A 19,213-nucleotide genomic window follows, 5' to 3' on the forward strand; every position below is an offset into this window, starting at 1 on the left:
CCCACAGAACCTGCCTCATTGAGTGCATCTATTAACGTCCAATCAGGTTTAAAGAACAAACAATGAGGATGTGGATTACATTTCTGTGCACTGACTAAATCCTGAATGCTATGTCAGCACTGGTTTTCTGTCTTGTCACACTGATGTAATAAAAAAAAATAAAATAAAACAAATAATAATTCTTTGTATTTGTCAAATTTAATAGACTGTTAGTTAGAATGGCATTTTATTTGGTAAACCCCAAACAGTGCTTATGACTTGTAAGGACTCAAAAATTTCAAGCCTATGACGTCAGACTTGACACCTGTCTTGTCTTGACTTGAGCCTCGCACGTCTTGACTTGAGATTAAAGACTTGAGACTTAATTGAGACTTGCAAAACACTGACTGCATCCCACCTCTGGCTCCAGCCGTTAAAACAAATGCAAATTTATTAGTTAATATAAATTGCGACGTTGGCAAGTAACACAGACTAAACTTCTTCGTTTAACCCTTCACAAAAAGACAGAAAAACATACCATTGTTCTGATGGTGTGAAATTTGCTTATGAATCACAGGTGCAGGACAAATTAGGGTAATTTTTATGGTAGTAAAAGCGTTAATGAATGAGTTCAGCAATAAACATACACTTACTACATTCCGCCAAATTTGTGCACTTCATCTATACAAATTTGTATATACAAAATACAATATATAAAACTTGATACTGTCAACATTACAAATAGGGTAAGGGAAAATTATATTAATGTATGATTGTTAAAAATAAAATGTCTTTTTTCCCCCAAAATTGTTGTTGATAAATTTTGCAATGTTCCGGATTACTTTGATCTCTGCAGCTGGATGGAAATCACTGACAAACGGAACCCAAAACAGCCTCGTCATTTTTCATTACTTTTCAGACTGAACGGTAGACAAAAATGTTTTTTGCCACTTCACATGTCTTTGATCTCAACAAAGTATGAGCATTTCAAAATGCACTCTAAATAAATCTCCCATATTCTGCTCCCTGACAAGTGATGTATTTATAAAGACATAATAAAGTTTGAGACTTAAAATTCAGTGTTGATTTGTAGTCATTGCTTTTGACCTTGTTTTCATGCATTTTTTTTATTTTATTTTTTTTATCACATGCAATTTCAGCAACTGTATTTCTTAAAAAGTTGGTCTCTACTGAAGCAGGTGGGCAAAATACATTTCAAAACTCATATTTCACTGCTTGTGACGTGAAGTAAAATTTACATTCCTGACATACATTTTTATAAAGAAACTGTCTTGAATGCCATTAACTAGTATTTCCTCTTTGGACAGAAAAGGACGCGAGCCTGGTAGTCCCGGAAAGCCACCCACACACTGGCATGCACTGGACTGCATCCCTCCAAACTCAGTTTCCATGGGAACCATTAGTCAAGGAGACAGGGTGAAGGTGTTTTACTTTGTATGGGAACATCTAATGGCTTATGCGGGAAAACGGTATTGTTCTGTTTGTCTTCAATTATGTGATAAAATGTGGAAGCACATACCAGATTTAAGAGGTTTATCGTTAGGTATATGAACAGAACTGCGATTTTGCGCGAATGTGAGGGATGTGCTATATCATATTCTCCAAAATGACCATATTTGACATCCACTCCACAGGTAAAGCCAAACAAGAAAAAAAACCTCCTGAAACCATTAGACTGTACATAGAAAAATTAAATTAATCGATAGTGTTTTTTCTTTTTGTTCTCTTCTTTTTTTCATTGCACATCCCGGTTTGAATTCCATTGTAAAATAAGCTTGTTTAAATGATGTGTGACTTTACATATTGTTACAGAACATGTACACTAAATTGATTTATATTATTATAAAATTATAAATACATAATAAAATCAGCTGCTTGCAAGCTACAATCAATTCAGAATTTTGAAAATACTGCCATATACTGTACATCGTTTGTGATATTTCCTAAAAAAATATTATTGTTACCCACCTTTACAAAATCCTCCTTTGACGCGATAGCCTAGCAAGTAGTAATGGCAATGATGCCAGGAAAATATATCCTATACATACTGTGTATGAGGCGCCTGCAAGCCTGCTTTTCATTCAGGTTTTCAGTTAATGATGTGAGAACACTGTAAAGAAATGCATTCTGAAAGACAAAATGTATTTGGTTTGCTTTGGTTGAAATAAAATCTGAAAATAAATGCACATATTGTAGGTTTAATACATTGTTGTCCTAAAATTATACTAATTAGACAGCATGATTATTGCACACGTGTGCCTTAGGTTGGCCACATCATTAAAATGCACCTGAGTGGCGGTGGGGTTATGGTATGGGCAAGCTCACGTTATGGACATCGAACACAGGTGCATTTTTGACAAACTATCCCAGTTCTCGCATGACCAGAATCCTCACCAGACATGTCACCCACTGAGCATGTTTGGGATGCTCTGGATTGTCAAATACGGCATTTGAAGCAAATGGTTTTCACACACAGATCTCCTCAATACATTTAAAGTGCATATTTTGGAGTGGCCTTTTATTGTGGCCAAATTAAGTGCAATAATCATGCTGTCTAATTAGCATGTTGATATGCCACATCTGTGAGGTGGATGAATTATGAATGCTCACGAACAGATTGACAGATGTGTGAACAATATTTGAGAGACAGGCCTTTTGTGTACATGAAAAAAGTTTTAGATCTTTGAGTTATGAAACTCAAAGGCTTATGAAAATTGGGAGCAAAAACAAAATGTTGCGTTTACATTTTTGTTGAGTGTACATGAATAAACGGACCACTGCCATAGCTGATAAAACAAAAATACATAGTATGTTTGCAGTGTTTTGGCTTATTCGGTTTGCAGATGCATCCCTGAACCACTTGGTAATGCTGGGGAAACAAACTGTATAGGTAGTTTTAGTGTGTCTGTACACACGTGTATACGGTACCTGTGTTCGCAGGATCTCCCCTTTGGTTAACTGCATGTCACCGGTGAGTTCTTTGACTGTGATGCCCAGTGGCTCCAGTCGTTTACTGAAGTAGTTAGTCATTTCAGCTGCCAAAGCCTTCATTGGAGCGACATACACAATCTGCAGGCACAAAAACAAAGAGAGAGATGTTGGAAGATGACGGATGGGGTGGAGAGTGTTAAGGGTTAACCGACAGGACATAGAGACTACAATCCTGGTCATAAACTGCATTAGGATCATTTGTTTCCAGGTAATCGGCACAAACCAAAATTTACTGCTGACAAATCCAGGCACTTCCCCCTGCAAAGCTGAGTGATGTATATAAAGTGTTTTTGTTACTGTCTGTGAACAGAAGAGTTGATGTGTGGGCAAGCCTTCAAAGACAACAAAGTCTCAGGGTGTCTGAATAATTTATTCAGTTTTTGCTCGTTTTGACACCATGAATTTAAAGATACATTCTGATACCTTTTGAGTGATTTGCCATCTGCTGAAACTTGGAATACAAAAATATTGTGACATTCATTTTAGTATCTCCTGCTTTGCTTTCTCTGGATAGGGCATACTGATGCCATTTTTCGTGGGTAAGTAACATGCATGCATGCAGCCATCCACATGAAGTGGAGTTGTGGTTCATCAGTCCTCTTTTTTTCATTCCTCCACGGTTGAATTGTTTTGCAGCATACAGTGTACTGTACACATTATTGCAACCTGGAATAACCTCCAAACACATACAGTACTTCAAATGGTAAGGTTCCAGTGATTGATAAAAGTTCTGAATTCATGCAGCCTTCCTTCAGAGTCCACCTGTATTTTATGATAACGCTTCAACTGATTTAGTTTTAGTATGCTTTCAAGAAGTAGGATTCAACTAAGCATGCTCTCCAGTGGAAAAAAGTTTCGCTTCTGCAACATCAATTAGATATGTTTTTGTTGTCGTGCAGCATTTCATTTTGCCAAGCTGCTAAATGTGCAGTTTTAATTAGAAATGCTCAAGCACACCTCCTTTAAATAAAATGCAGATATGATTGGTAAAATTATATTTACTCGCAAAATACACGTCTAATACTGATGCCAATAACACCCTGTGCCAAAATTACGTCCCACTTTGATCAGTTTTTACATTGTTAAGTCAATACAATCCAATGGACACCCTCCATGTATAGAAATCTGCATTATTCTCCTCTTAGCCAAAACTCCCAATACAGCAGCCTTCTTCCCTGATCACGCTTACTCTGTTGCCATTGGTCAGGGGTCTAGGGGTGGCTCCAGCCCCCACCCAGAGCTGAATAGAGACACGCCCCCCTCAATCAGTTACATGCTAATCAGCAAACTGTATAGAAGAATTGGATATTGGATATAACTGGAAGAATATTGGAAAACCCAGCATCGACCTGGGCTTTGCTCACATAACAGCTGTCCATGAAATGGGGAGAGCAGAGGAACAGGGACCGTGAGATAAGTCTTTACCTCCCTGAAAATAAAAAAATCTTCCCATTGCTGCCTTACTAAAAAAAAACTCATTCTGGCTGTCATTTTCAAGTAAAAGTGACTAGTGAGCAGCAATTGCCATCCGGAAAAGTTATATGGACTTCCTCAAGTTGCAACGTGAGAAATTCAAAAACTCGTGAACACAAATGTATTTTTTTTGCACAATTATTTGCTTGTATTGCCTTGTATAAGTATTTAGAATAAGCATTTTCTTTAGATTGTGTTCTAGACTCATACCTTGAATTCATCCTTTTTGATGACGCCACCAGGCTGCAGGTGTTGGCGAATCTCGTGCAAGACAGTTAGCATGGCGATGTTAGTCTTGCCGGCACCAGTTGGGGCGCAGATGAGTAGGTTTTCATTGGTGTTGTAGGCTGTCTCAAACACCAATGACTGGATCCTGTTAAGGCGCTTCATCCCTTTGAAAACCAGCTGTCCAATCTGAAAGCACACACACACACACACATTAAGTGAAAACATGTGTAAGTAAGTAGTATTAATTATTAAAGTCTTACCAAACTAATAGCAAAATGTTATTATCTTGGGTACAGATCTTAATCCTATTATATTGTATTGGGAAACTAATTGTGTGTACATATTTTGATCGTTGAGTTTCGTGTACACACTGTGAATATGTCTGATACACACACACACACACACACACACACACACAGCTGTCAGTCAAGATGATACCAATCGGATATTAATGAATACTCTCTTTTACTAATACACCCACTTACATTACCACTACAGTGACTTAGTGGCAAAGGACTGATGACTATGAATCCATAATCTCCCCCCGGGTTACCCCCAGTGGGACTTGGTTAAAACATATACTGTATATTGCGGGAGGGACGGTTCTATAAATGTGCCTGCCCACACCAGCTGATAGTGCTTCCATAGTAGTTTTAGGGTGTTTAATCTCTCAGACTACATTGGTCTGGAATCTTATTACAGTCTGTTGCAGGTATTACAGCTACAGCACCTGCAAGTGGTGTACATTTCTGTCCAAAGGTGAACCATTAAAATAACTCAAGAGTGGTACTCGCCCCTAATCAAAACACACTTCACATATTTATTTGGCTTAATTAAAATGGCTTTTAATGCAAGGGTGAGTGAAGAAGAGTTTGTACATAATTCACTGATTTAAAAGCTTCTTAATAAATTCACCACTTTTAATGTGTATTCGAGCTATTAAGGGTCACACAAAGGCTTCCAAACCAAGAAAGCCATCACAGCTTTCAATTAATGACAACAGTGGTAAATGGAAGATGAGGGCAACCATCGCATTTTTCAATCTGTCTTTCAAAGCCTTACTAATTATTTATTGGGTGTTGTGTGCATGTGCTTTAAAAGAGTAAGGCACTTCCCTGGCTACAATTAACGAATGGACCCATTGCTTGAGTGAGGCTAATTCAGATGGCTTGGCAGGAGAGGTTCCATATCAATCTACTCTAGTCTGACAAAGCAAGGAGCAAGGAGTTTCATTACTCATCGACCTTTCACTTACCATGGACTTTTTCAAAATCTTTTGGAGATTAAAATCTCTTTTCCAAGGGCAACACAGAAACAGCATGGTTAACAAAAACAAGGAGCTACAGCGCCTTCCAGTAGTATTGGAACAGTGAAGTAAATTTCATTATTTTTACTATGGACTGAAAGAAAACATTTGGGTTTTATATCAAAAGATGAATATGAGACCAGAGAGTAACATTTCAGTTTAGAAAACAAAACCTTATGTTTGAACCCAATCATTGTTCATTGTAGCAAAAGTATTGAAACATGTGACTGACAGATGTGTGTTGTTGCCCAGATGTGTCCGATTACATTGCTTATTCAATCAATAAATTGCACTAAATGTCTACTCTCAGTTTCAGATTGGGTACGATAGGTTTTCCCGGTGTAGACTGTATTTAGAGGTGAAAACAACATGAACGCCAGACAGTTCTCTATGGTTGAAAACAAGTAATTGTGAATATGAGAGAAGATGGAAAATCAATCAGAACCATTGCACAAACATTGGTCATTGCCAGTACAACCACTCAGAATGTCTTGAAGAAGAAATAAACCATTGGTGTGCTAAGTAACTGACATCAAACAGGTAGACCAAGGGAAACATCACCATTTGATGACAAACATTGTGAAAGCTGCAAAGAAAGACCCTAAAACAACTGTTGGTGACATCCTCAACAACCTACAGAGGGGTTGAGTGAAGCTATCACGATCTACTGTTCATAGAAGATTTTATGAACAAAAGTACAATGGCTTCACCAAAAGAGGCAAACCACTCATTAGCAAGAAGCTTAGCACTTCCAGTCTGGCCTCTCACACCTCGGCGACACATACACCAAAAAAGCTTGTCCCGAAGAGCTTGTCTGCATCCACCTGGGTCTCTACGCAGGGCATGCTGGAAATGCTCTCCTTTCCCAGAAGGCGTCACTTTTCAAACCCTTTCTTTCGCAGGGGGGTTTTCAGGTCAGGGTGGAATTTGCCAAAGTACAGAGATGAGCCACAAAAGTGACTGTATATGGACTGATGCATTTTTTAGGCTGAAATGTGGTTCACTGGTCTCATATTCACCTTTTGATGTCAAACCCAAATGTGTTTAGTCTACAGCCAAATAAAGAAATATACAGTGGAGGGCACTTTATACAGTGAAATAAGGGTACACCAATAAAATAATTGGTTACCAGGCGCATTCCGCTTTGAGGCTGAAGATCTATCTCCACATGGGAGCTACCAAGCACTCTGTGAAAACAGGTTGAGCAAAGCCTTATTTTGACTGTGCCCCAGTGCACAAAACTATGTCCGCAAAATTATACTTGGATGAGTTTGACATAAAAGACCTTGCAAAGACCTCGCGACCTCAACCCACCAAACACATTTTGATGGTGAATCACCAAACCCTCAGGGCCAACATCAGACCTCACAAATGCTCATTGGATAATTGAAAATTCTCTCAGACACAGTCCAAAACTTTTATAGAAACTCTTACCTGGAGAGTAGAACCTATTATGGCTGTAAAAAACAATTATAATTCATTAAACCAAATACTTTTGTCTATACAGCATCATTCAGCATCTACTTTTACAACTCTTATACTCCATCCACTGCACCAGGCAAAGCCTGTGCTCCCTTTTTGACAGTAAAATGCTGTTCGTTGTGACAAAAAACACTTTGCATAAATACCATCCATTACCAGCCAAAATAATGTTATTCTACCTTTAGTTGACATGAATGAGAATGGAGAGATGACAACTCACCCCTTATTGCTGGTGACCTATTTTTGTGAATGCCCTTTTATGTCCCTTAACTACATCCGCATTTTTCAATCAATTCAATCCATTCAAATGTCAAATTGTTCAGCTCATATTTTTTTTACCATAATTGCACATTTATTCATGGAAAAAATCTGCACTGAAATGAATTGTTCCACATTTCTCCAATTTTGATCAAAATCCGTGTCTATGATGAAGATGACACCCTGAAGAGATCCTTAATCTTATGTAGCAGCATACATCATCACTCTCCCATGCTCATTATCTGCACAAACAGTGACTCAAATGTACGACACTCATCACCCAAAATGCACGACACAAAAGGAAAAAGCAAAACATACAGAATTGATGCTTTCGTGTTGCATCGAAAATTAGGTACCGTAGGATCTCTCGCCATAAATTAGTCATACACATTTAAAGACATTAAGGGCTAAGAGTCCACTGTGCTCTATATCCACTTGAATTACAAGAATGTTCCAAAGGTGCCTGCAATAACCACAGAACCTCTGATGAAAATCATGTCTGGGAATCCTTGAGGGATACCTCTTCAACACGTGTGAACGGATTTGCCTCTAGCATGTTGAATTGAGTAGGGAACTTTGGCCAGGATAAGTGTGGCCTTGTCATTAAAGACGTCAATCAGACTGGCTGGTTCCCTGGCATGCAGCTGACAGCTCTGGCACATCTCCTAATATACATTACCAAAGGTTCAATTTAATTACCTGGAATAAGCACTGCCAAATTAAATTTAGTTTGGAACTTTTTGGAAGTTCCTTAAAAATGTTTAGTGAAATAGGTATTTTCTTTGGTTTTAGTGTATGTAACTTGTTTTTTCCATGTTATGTTAACATAACTTAATTCATTAAGTACTATCAACTCAAATTATAAAATGGTCGACCTTTTTTTATTACCTTTTTGATAGATTAAATTAATTCATGTGACCTGATTTGAGAGAACACGAGTCATGGTTTGTTTCTGTGTAATATAGTGCAGCATTGTAAGTAAAAAGGGTTTGCTGATGGAAAGAGCATATCCAAGCCAAGCAACTCTCTTCTAAGCCGCAGAGATAAGTCAACAGATGTTCAGTTTTAAGAAGTATTGTTTTAGGCTCTGCCAGATACTCTGTAAATAGCTTCAAATAATAATTATTTGATCCATGTAATATGAATTGCCTACAGTAAAGTAAATGATTCAATCGTAGATTATCATTCTTAAATGTTATTGTTTCTGTTTTCAGACTGCTGCCTGCCAAAGATCTGGTTGTGCAAGTTGTGTTCTTCTGGCTACAGAACTGCATTAGCCCACTTCCCATTCATGTGTTATGATTGCAAATCCACATTTCAGTGCAATAAGTACCCATTTGTCAAGATACCATGCTGGAGAATATTACACAAATGCAGGGCAGTGTCCAGAAGTTGTGACATTCAAGTCCTATCTATATTTTGAATGTTTTGTTTCTGTGTTCTAGTTATGACTGTGCAGAACAACTTCAGCCCTACAAATTCTTAGCCACTCCTTGTCAGTCCACCTGTGCTCACTGATACACTACCACTGTCTGCAATGACAACAGATGCATTTGGCTTCCTATAGCTGACTTTGCAGCTTTTGAATCAGGGTCGTTTTCAGCTTTGTCAGGTATCGTAGATGTTCACTATTTACGGTCAAAGGAGGTGCAATTGGCCACTCCCAACTCTCAGCATGTTTACCTGCGGCAGCCAGATTACTGCTAAATAGTCGATGCTCGCCTTTTCGTTGTTCGGCATTCGGGGCCCTGCATATTCTCAAACTTTTCTCTGCTTTCAACTGTAAATAATTCATTTTTGAACAGTAACTTCAATAGAACGTGGTTTCATGGCGCTACCTGCAGGAGTGTTGCAGCTACGAATCCAGCAGAGGGCACTGTTTTACAAGTCAATTTACTCATGATTTTCCAGCAGGAAGATGCTGTGACAAGATGTGATATCGTGTAACTGTATGTTTTGTAAGTACACTACTTTATACTGTATTTGTGTATTTGTTTGTGTAAAACTGTATTTAGAGGCATTTTATAGGGTTTAGAGCTGGGATTACCCTAAATTCTGGTGTGTAAGCCGCTACTTTTTTCCTAAACCCTGCGGCTTATACAGTGGTGCGGCTAATTTATGAGGCATCTCCTTTACTTTAGAGCTACTACTAATTGTTTAAACACTGTACCGCTCTTAAGTCAGTGAGGAAACGATGGCTCTTTCTTTGGCAGGAGCCTCAACAAGCTTGTCAACCCCCTGGAAATCAGTGGAGGTCAGTACATACAGTATACCAGTAGAACAACATAACAGTAACCGTGAGTCAAACTGTTATATTGAGTAATGACCTCTTGCAATTTCCAACGGTTTGACAAGCTCATCTTGAGTTTATTCATTGCTCATGATTGGCTCCTGTCAAATAAAGAGCTGAGTGGTCCTCATGAGCGCCACAATATACCACTGTATGATGTGGACGCATGCGGCTTATACGCCGGTGCGGCTTATATAAGAACAAATCTGTTTTTTCTTTTAAATTTAGTGGATGCAGCTTATACACCGGAATTTATGATACTAACTGGTAGACCGCGGTCCAAGTCCAGGCTCAGACGCCATCCAATAAGGACCTGGACCTGTAGGTCAATTAGTATTTTAAGTTTTGAAGGGGCGCTTCTATTTTGACCGGATCATGTAATTTAGATTTTACGGTACTGCTTTATCAGCTCAGGAAATGATCCCACTCAGCCAATCAAATCTGTGCATTGACGCTAAGCATTGAAACTCTAAATACAACAGAGACAGATGAAAGAGGAGAGAAGCGAGTGACATGAAAGATGTAACACATCTATTGTGGTTCGTCCTGTGTTTTCACACTTGTATGTGAAGTCCTAGTTTACAATTAGGGATGAGAGGAGATTAATCAAGTAGCTAACATGGAAAATGATGAAACAAAGCTGAGTAGCTAAACTATGTACAATCAGCAGGAATAAATCTCATACTTACTAAGACCAAATGTAAAAGATTTCCATGTCTCTTACCTCATCCAGTTCAGAGATGTAGATGGGTTTTTCTTCAAAGCCAATAGGTAAGGGCTCATTGGGTGGGATCTCCACCTCTTCATACATTTTATTATTATTTCTGCGGATTCCCTCAGGAAGCAGCATCTGGATGCAACACACAAAATGCATGGTCAATGGTGATTTGTTTTACACTACAAACTACAAAATGAGAAGGAACACACCAAAACCCCCATGTAAGCAGTACACATATTGGCACAAATGTTCCGACAATAGTAAAGTTTCTCATTATTGCTTTGCTTTTACATTGAGGTACGACAATCGATTGTTTAAGTCAGAAGTAATATAAATGTATGTCTTATTTTGCTAACTTAGACATATTAAATATTCAAACAAGATAAAAGTATTTTGGTGCAAACACTTTAAAACCATAGTACATAATCAGTGACTTATGCTTGTGCTCTTATGCTGCCTCTCATGCTTGTATTTGCGGAAAATGACACAAGTAAAAGAATGGATTATTAAATAATGAGACAAAAAACAAACATCAATCTAATGTGAAAAACAACCTCACGTACGACCCTGGTTTTTTGTATCCATTTCATGGATAAATACACAAATACATGTATTAATGCTCACCCTAGCACCTCCCACAAAGGCAGGCGTCTTTGTAGCCTCTGCATAGCTGTCATAGACATTTGGGTATTTGATCCGTTCATACACTCTCTCTCTGCCAAGTACAGGTTCATGGCGTGCCGTCAACAGAGCCTGCTCCCTGCATGAAAAACACAACACATCTTAACAAGCTCTACATAACTAACTGTAATTAAATGATATTAAGGCATTTGATGAGGAACATCTCGGCATGAAAGGGCGAGGAGGACAATCCAAAACAACATCTTCATCCACATGCTTGCATGATGGCTTATTTACATGAAGAAGGCATTGATGTGTAACATTATCCTGTGTGCCTAAATATTAATCTGTTATTAAAACGAAGCACATTTTAAATATGTTTTAGCATTTTTTTTTAAACCTTATATTTAGCTTTTTATTACTCCAAATAAAATGTAAATCCATTTATAAAATAAGTCCTGGATGCAATTTCTGTCAAGCCTGTAAAAATACTGAAGCTTGTCAGCTTTTATAAGAGCACATGAAATGAAGAATGGAGAGGAAAGACAACTCAAGAGAAAAGAAAGAAGACCAAGAGCAAGACTAGAGCAGAAATGTACCGCTGGGCTCGCATCTCTTTAGGGTCAAAGTTCATGAGAGCTTCAGAGCATTCCACATCATCAGTTCCTTTTCCCCTCTTCCTCTCCCTCTTCTCCTCCCTGCGGAATATCTTCATCAAGTGTTTTTCTTGTTCAGACTGAATGGTCACTTGGCAGCCATAGGTGGGCCTTGAAACATCGTCGCTGATTTTTCGGACAGCATCTGCAGAAGGAGTGCAAGGCTGATATTATCGGACACATTCTGATAATATGGAGAGCCTGCAGTTTTGTCTGTCGTGTTGTGTCTCACTGCTCATCTGCCAGTGCTAACATTTTCAGATGAACAAAAATATATGACAATATTTCTGAAAATATTCATAGTTCGATTGTTTGTAATACTTTCAGGCACATTGCCTATGCACAGACAATGTTTATTTTTTGTTAGCGGACTATCCGCTTGTAACAGACAGTACTACTCTTAGAATCATAATAACAGAGTTGGGAAAATATCCAGCAAAGTGCAACAAGGAGCAGCAGATAACTAAGCCTTGGACTTCTGATTCAAATGAAAGAAATGTTATTTCTTGTTGAAGGAAATGTGAACCCTTTCTGGTTGCTGCTCCAAACATGGTATTTTAACAAACAAACAGAGAGTCATTTCAGCTCTTCAGAGTATTGCCAGGAGGTTTCCTAAACACCTTTGCAAGTTCAAAGTAATTTAAAATTTGATTTAAATAACGTTTGCATGGACGGAAGAAAAAGTGTTTGTGTTACCATGTAAATAACCTGATTGTGGCTGAGCAAGCTGTGGCATGTTTAGCAGGGAATCAACGATGGCTGTTCTTTGCTGCAAGAGCGTGGAGATCATTTCTAGACCTTCTGGGCCAAGCAGCTCAAATAACTAGAAGGAGACAAGGACAGAAAGGGAAAAATTAGTGACTGGAAGCAAAAAACAGTCATCAATGAGAGCAGTATATAAAAAAAATACATATAAAACTTGAGTATGCACGCTGACATAAATAGACAAAGATAGACATATAGATATATACAATAGATACATACAATAGACAAGTGATATGATTCACGATCACGATCTATGATTAAGTATTTTCAGTGCCGGCAAATGACACATATTGTTGGTTAAGAGATGTACTGTAGGTAAATACTAGGGCACGGTAAAATCGGGTACCGTGTGGTCCACCCTGCACTGGCAATCCACCTTATGTACTGGTGGTTTTGCAGTGCATTTTGCACTGTGTGTGTGCAAGAGCGTGCCTGTCCAGGCTGGTGAAAAACCCTCCGTAATGTCCCATATCCCACACTGTACATATTTCAAGTAAGGGACAGTCTGCCTAAAAGCAGACAAAAATGCGAGGCTTTAGGCAACAGAGTATATATCGGAGAGCATAGGCGACAACAGCAGTGCAGCCCCGCCCGCCTGTGTTGCCTATGTACGAATGCGACTCGGAAATGTGGCTTTGCCCCTATACAATATAGTTAAGTTATTGCAAGACAAAAGATACTGTATTGTAGTGACAAATGCAATTCGGGTAGGTTGCAGTAGCTCTTACTGTTTAGTAGCAGTCCTGGTGGTTCAGAAAAAACATGGCTAATGCTTGTTTCTTACTGAACAGTGTATTTTGTGGTGCCTATAGTTTTCTACAGTGCTGACTGCTAATGCCAATAATAGGTTGTGTCTCTCGCCATCCTGACAAGTCATTATTCTGACAAGAGTTACAGTATGACCACAGCAAGTAGGCTACTGCACAGTTTTTCAGGCTTCGATGCAACTTTCTTGCGACTAAAGCATTTATGTGCCGTTAGTAAGGCGTATTTATCAATGCTGTGAACCCAGGCTCACAGCAGTGTGAAAAGGTATTCCGCCTTGCTGGGATCGAGACTCACCTCTTCCTGCACTGCTGTGTTAAAAGCAATTGTCGCTGCTGGACAAGTAGTACCACAATTCTAATTACGTATCAGACCCCAAGAAACCGCATCGTGTGTGTAAATGCGCACACATTCACAGGAATGTTCCGCTACGCTGGGTTCAATATGAAGGACAAAGGTGAATAAACGCTGCCTCTACTGCTGTGTCTCTTTGCCAGTTTAGCTGGATCTCAGTGTGAGAGGTACTACAGTATAAAGAGGAAAGACACAAAGACACTGGCTTGAATTCAGGGCTTCTGGTATAAACTTTATACTATAAATCCTGAATTTTTGCAGCGGGTAATACATCGCAGTGATGGACCACTTGATTCAGAAGTTCGCTTAACTACTGAACATTTTTAGTGTGTTAAAACCGTAAGTAGTTCAGAGTGTTTACCCACCATTATATTTGGGGTGCCCCCCCCCCCCCCCCCCAACCAGATTGCAACAGAAGTCAATTAAGGATACCTTTCCAAAAAAAAAAAAAGGTCTAAACATTGTCCTTTTACAGAATAAATGAAATAGCCTTATGGAATTTAGTGTAAATTCAGTCTCTACACGGCCACGCATTTCCAATTCTCCCCTGCTCTCTGTGTCGCATACAATGGGAGGACCACTCGCATTGACTACATGACATGTGTGTGAATGTACGCCCAAGTGAGCAAGCATGCTGTGGGTTTTGACTTCAATTATTTGTGAGTGTATTTTATAGGCTATTCATATATGTCAGAGGAATGTCAGAGGTGAAAAATATACCAGTATTATCATGTGTGGTATGATATTGCATGGACAACAGAATTTAATGAAATAGGAATGACCACTGTATGGCAATACTAACTAAACTTCATCTCTCAGGCCTCAAAGTGCTACTGTCAGCCCACCCCTAAGTGCATTCTTTATTATTACTTTTCATTTATTTAAAATAGTGATTATAATCCCTCAAGGAGAAATCCAGCTAACACTCCACACAATCAGACCACACACATGCAGGAATGCAAGAAGAGTTGTGAGAGTGAAGGGCTGCTGTGTCCCTTGAGCTGAGGCTGGGATGGTTACCTTGCTCTAGGCCACGCTCAGCAGGGAGCAATATCAACTACCGGTAGTTTGAAGCAGTTATTCGGTGACAATGTTAATGTATACTTTTCATTCACAGGCCATCCTTAATTGACATTGAAAAAAGAATAACTACCATAATGCACACTAATAGACATTGATTTGACATACTGGCATGTGGTGCTAAGAACAAACATAAAATATAAATGAAGCACAATTAATCACTATGTTTTTCCCAAAACACGTACCTCATTCTGCAGCTCATCATTGCTTTTATTGGACGCCAACATCTCAAAAAGGGAGGAGCACAAATCCTCTGGGCAAGATGATATCATATTTCCTCCATTCAGATACTTCTCCACTTCTGTCCTTAGAACAGTTCCACACACAGAAGATCTTCCTGAGAACATCTCTCCCTCGTTAACGGCATTCCTCTCACTTTGCTGGTTGTTTAGGAAGTTAGCAAAGTCCAAGCTCACTTTCTGATCTTCGATGCTGAAGCAGGGCATTTCTTCCAGCGGTTCCAGTGTATAACAATCATGGGAGAAGGTAATGTTGCGTCCAAAGGTGGAGCCTTGTTGAGGATTCTGACGGGAGCAATGGGATTGGATGAACTCCACAACTCTGGACTCCTCAAGAGAAGCCATCAACCGCGCCACACAGGTGCAGGACATTTCAGCGGCAGATGAAGGAAAAGGGCCAAACATCTGTTTAATGGCCCGGGTCTCCTCTGTGCCCACATGGTCTTTCTTTTGGAAGGTCTCAAACAGAAAGACAGCAGCGTGTTCGATTGCCTCCTGACCATTTTCAGTTCCCACTGTGAAACAGAAAGGACTTTCACACAACGTTACACAAAATATTGCAATTTCCATCTCACAAACATCACACACTTTATTTTTCAGCTTCCTTATAAATAACTGTCCAAGAGATTCCGCCATACTGGTAGTTTATGCATCAGTGCTTCCCACAGAACCGCAATCTATTTGTGGCGGTACTGGGCTGTGGGGGGAGGTTGACATCATAATTGTGCAATCGGCAAAATTTGCATAATCGGTCATGACGCGTTTGCAAAAAGTGAGTAAATGATCATGAAAAGCATGAAAATGAACTCTTGTCGCTTCTTTTTGTAGTTTATTTTTAATGTCACAAATAAGACGGACCCGCCTGTGAGCGCTTTTACATGTGGGAGGGGCCCACAGCAGCACTCGCTGCATGTTTAGCGTAGCAATATGTGCTTTCATGTCAGAGTCGCCAAGCATCTCTTCAATAGATACTGTATGTAGTGAGCTGCTTTTATGAAAAAGAGTATCTAAAGATTACATATCTTATTCTCTGGCAGACCAGGTGCATTATAACGTGTTTATGAGCGAGGGCGAACAGGAAGTGCCAAATCTATTTGTGGCAGTCCAAATAATTGTCCGCCAACGTGCCGCTGCAGTGTTTCCTTTATACTGCATATAACGCCAGATTTCAACAGAAGTCATTTCAGGATCTCTTTCCTATAAAACATATCCTTTCCTTGTCCATTTACTAAAGGTCACACTCACACAAAATCACTATACTGATACATAAATACCAATCCACACACACAGCTGGGTTCATTATACAAAAAATCTCCACGGCGGCAGCGAACGAATGACCATGGATCCATCTAATGCCCCAGGTTGCCTCCAGTACGATTCAGTAACACAGAAGACATTATATGAAGCCAAAGAGTTAAAACAATGTTTAATTGACTAAGCAAAATAGAAAACAATTCAGATCCAAGGCATGCTCAGGAGTTGATTACCTATCTGTTTGGCTGTGAGAAGAAGGCTCTTTAATTCTTGATGGACAGCATGCTGCTTCACTTTGTCTTTGTCCTGGTGGTCACTGCAGAAGCGGAACAATTTTTGCCATGTGAGCCCTTCTCTCGCAAACAGCTCCTGTTTTTTCAGACGTTTAGTCTCAAGGGAAGAATAGAATTACATTTTAAAATAATGGTACTGTTGCAGTCCACAAAAAAAAAAAATCAATTCTTCAAATGCTCATGAGCCACGAGCACGTCCGCATGTTCAAGTGCCATTGTTTAAGCAACGTTTATCATTAATAAATGGCAGGAGGAACGATTGAATTGATTAAACAGCATGTCTGGGTTGAGCGGTTGTGGTGGTTCTTGTGCATGAATAATCACGCAAGGCCCAAGCTGACCTCTTCCAACTATGCTGGGGCTGGGTCAAACACTCCTGACTTGCCTGCCCAAGCACAATACAAATGACCTGCTATGATTGTGCTCTTAAAGTGATATCAGGGGTTCTGATTAGATGTTTAGACTTCTCAGTCACTCACAATTTAGATTTAATGGATCTTTTATTCCAGTTTCAGAGTTTCTACCACTAAGGGACACAAAGAATAGAGGTGCAACTAAATAATTGTAAAAAAAAAAAAAAAAAAAAAAAAACTTAAAAAAAAAAACATCAGTGAAATAGCTTTTTGGAAAAAATATGGACATCCAAATAATGTCGCACCTCGACTGGCGTTTGTGACCTATACATTGTCAACCTCACTCACACAAAACGTCATGATGTCTTCTGGGTCACATACACTTGTAGGACGTTCCTTTTTACGGCAGAATTTTTATCAGCTGAGATATAACAAAGAGGACATGAATTATATATAAAACGACAAAAAGGTTCTGCTAGGAGACTGCTTTTCTAATGTTGAAGCCAGTTATGTTTAACTGTATTTATGCTTCTGGGATTACAGTATATTTAGCTGTAATTGTTTTGATGATTTTCAAATCAGCTTTCTGTTGAGTGTTGCTATATGCATCGCCTGGTTTGGTATGGTCCTGTTTGGTCCTGGCCTGCGTCCACTCTTGTCCAAACGAACAGGACTAGCAAAGCAAACGGACTAGTCCGTTTTAACGGGACTAGTCCTATTTAACCGGACCAAACAGGTGTGAACGCACCCTTACAGCATCGCCATGAAACTTACTCAGTTGTCTTAAAATGAAACTTACTCAGTGAGCTCAAAATGAAACTTACTCAGTGAGCTCAAAATGAAACTTAGACAGCAAGCTATAAAAGCTACGAGAATGTTTTAATGGTCCACTTACCTTAAGATCGCAGAGCTTCTCATTGAAATCCTCTTTCCGGGTGACATTAGAGAAGGAGCGTAAAGCTCCAGTCAACCTCGGAGGTGACATTATTCTCCGCTAATGTCTTCCAAATAGTGATTTTCCACAATGTGTCCTATACAGACAAAACTAAACAGAACAAAGTGTACAGTCATTTTACCGTTCGCGTGGCACTCTGAAAATATGATTTCATGGATTCGGAGAGACATTGTTCGAAACAAACACATCTGAAGTATGCTTAAAACTGTCACTAGTGCACTACTAACATTCGTCACACGCTAACGTTAGCTTCCGAACCATTTATTCGCTGTGCTTCACTATAAGTTATCCATTAAACACTATGGTGACAGCAAACGTTTATTCATCACGTTCATGTTTAAAAATCCAGACATATACCTTACGAAACACATTCCGCCATGGGCCGTCACGTTTACTAGTTGCTTCCGCACGGCAACATGTCAACAAAAGTTGCACGCCCCTACAAGGTGTGGGTTTTGTAGTTTTTACAATCTCGATTTGTTTATGGGAAATAACAAAAGAGACTACATTACCCATACGCCACCATATATTACGTCATCAGACGTTCGCTGTCTGTTGAAACCTGCTTAAACCGTCACAAAATATGAAGTGGGAAAGCATGAGGTGTAAGAATGTAAAATTGGAAAAAAAGCTTATAACAATATGATAAAAAATATTAAATGCATAAATGCCGTCTATTTATACATAGGTGTGATATCAGTAACTAGCCGATTGCAAGAGCAGACAAATAGCACACAAGTTCTGTTTTTAATCAATGTTACCATATAAAAAGTAGCGCTTAATCTTAATCTGCATATCATATAGACAGAATTAAGGTGTCACAGCAGCATATTCACACACACGTGTACAGTAATCCCAGCCTTTCGAGGCTTTACTCTATCACAGTTTTAACAAAATAAATGAATTAATAATCATGCTGTTTCATAGTTGAACACGGCCTATTATTAATAAAAAATATGCATATTTAGCAAATGTTATGTATTTTTTGCCTAAATTAAGTTTACATTTTCAAGCATAAAAATGCATAATTGAACTAAAATACAAACATAAGGCAGTTTAAAGATGCACATTGGTCACGAGGCGTCAGTAATGTGACTGTAATGTTCGGTGAGTCGCATAAGCACCGGACTTG

At 39.1% G+C, this 19,213-nt stretch overlaps 1 protein-coding gene across 2 annotated transcripts in view; it reads right to left on the bottom strand.

Moving 5' to 3' along the window:
* Window positions 1-18,522, bottom strand: part of ascc3 (activating signal cointegrator 1 complex subunit 3) — a 55,412-nt gene extending 36,890 nt beyond the window's left edge. For both annotated transcript variants that reach the window (XM_054781636.1, XM_054781637.1), the window contains exons 1-10: window positions 18,439-18,522; window positions 18,022-18,171; window positions 16,714-16,870; window positions 15,173-15,741; window positions 12,720-12,846; window positions 11,967-12,168; window positions 11,371-11,506; window positions 10,753-10,878; window positions 4,675-4,878; window positions 2,929-3,069 (exon numbers count right to left, since the gene is read on the bottom strand). In XM_054781636.1, the coding sequence (XP_054637611.1) occupies window positions 2,929-3,069; window positions 4,675-4,878; window positions 10,753-10,878; window positions 11,371-11,506; window positions 11,967-12,168; window positions 12,720-12,846; window positions 15,173-15,741; window positions 16,714-16,870; window positions 18,022-18,111 (1,752 nt within the window). In that variant the 5' untranslated portion in view covers window positions 18,112-18,171; window positions 18,439-18,522. The remainder of the gene's footprint in view (window positions 1-2,928; window positions 3,070-4,674; window positions 4,879-10,752; window positions 10,879-11,370; window positions 11,507-11,966; window positions 12,169-12,719; window positions 12,847-15,172; window positions 15,742-16,713; window positions 16,871-18,021; window positions 18,172-18,438) is intronic.
* Between the last annotated feature and the right edge of the window lie 691 nt (window positions 18,523-19,213).

The sequence above is a fragment of the Dunckerocampus dactyliophorus genome, chromosome 7 (assembly GCF_027744805.1).
Source record: "Dunckerocampus dactyliophorus isolate RoL2022-P2 chromosome 7, RoL_Ddac_1.1, whole genome shotgun sequence".
Lineage (NCBI taxonomy): Eukaryota > Metazoa > Chordata > Actinopteri > Syngnathiformes > Syngnathidae > Dunckerocampus > Dunckerocampus dactyliophorus.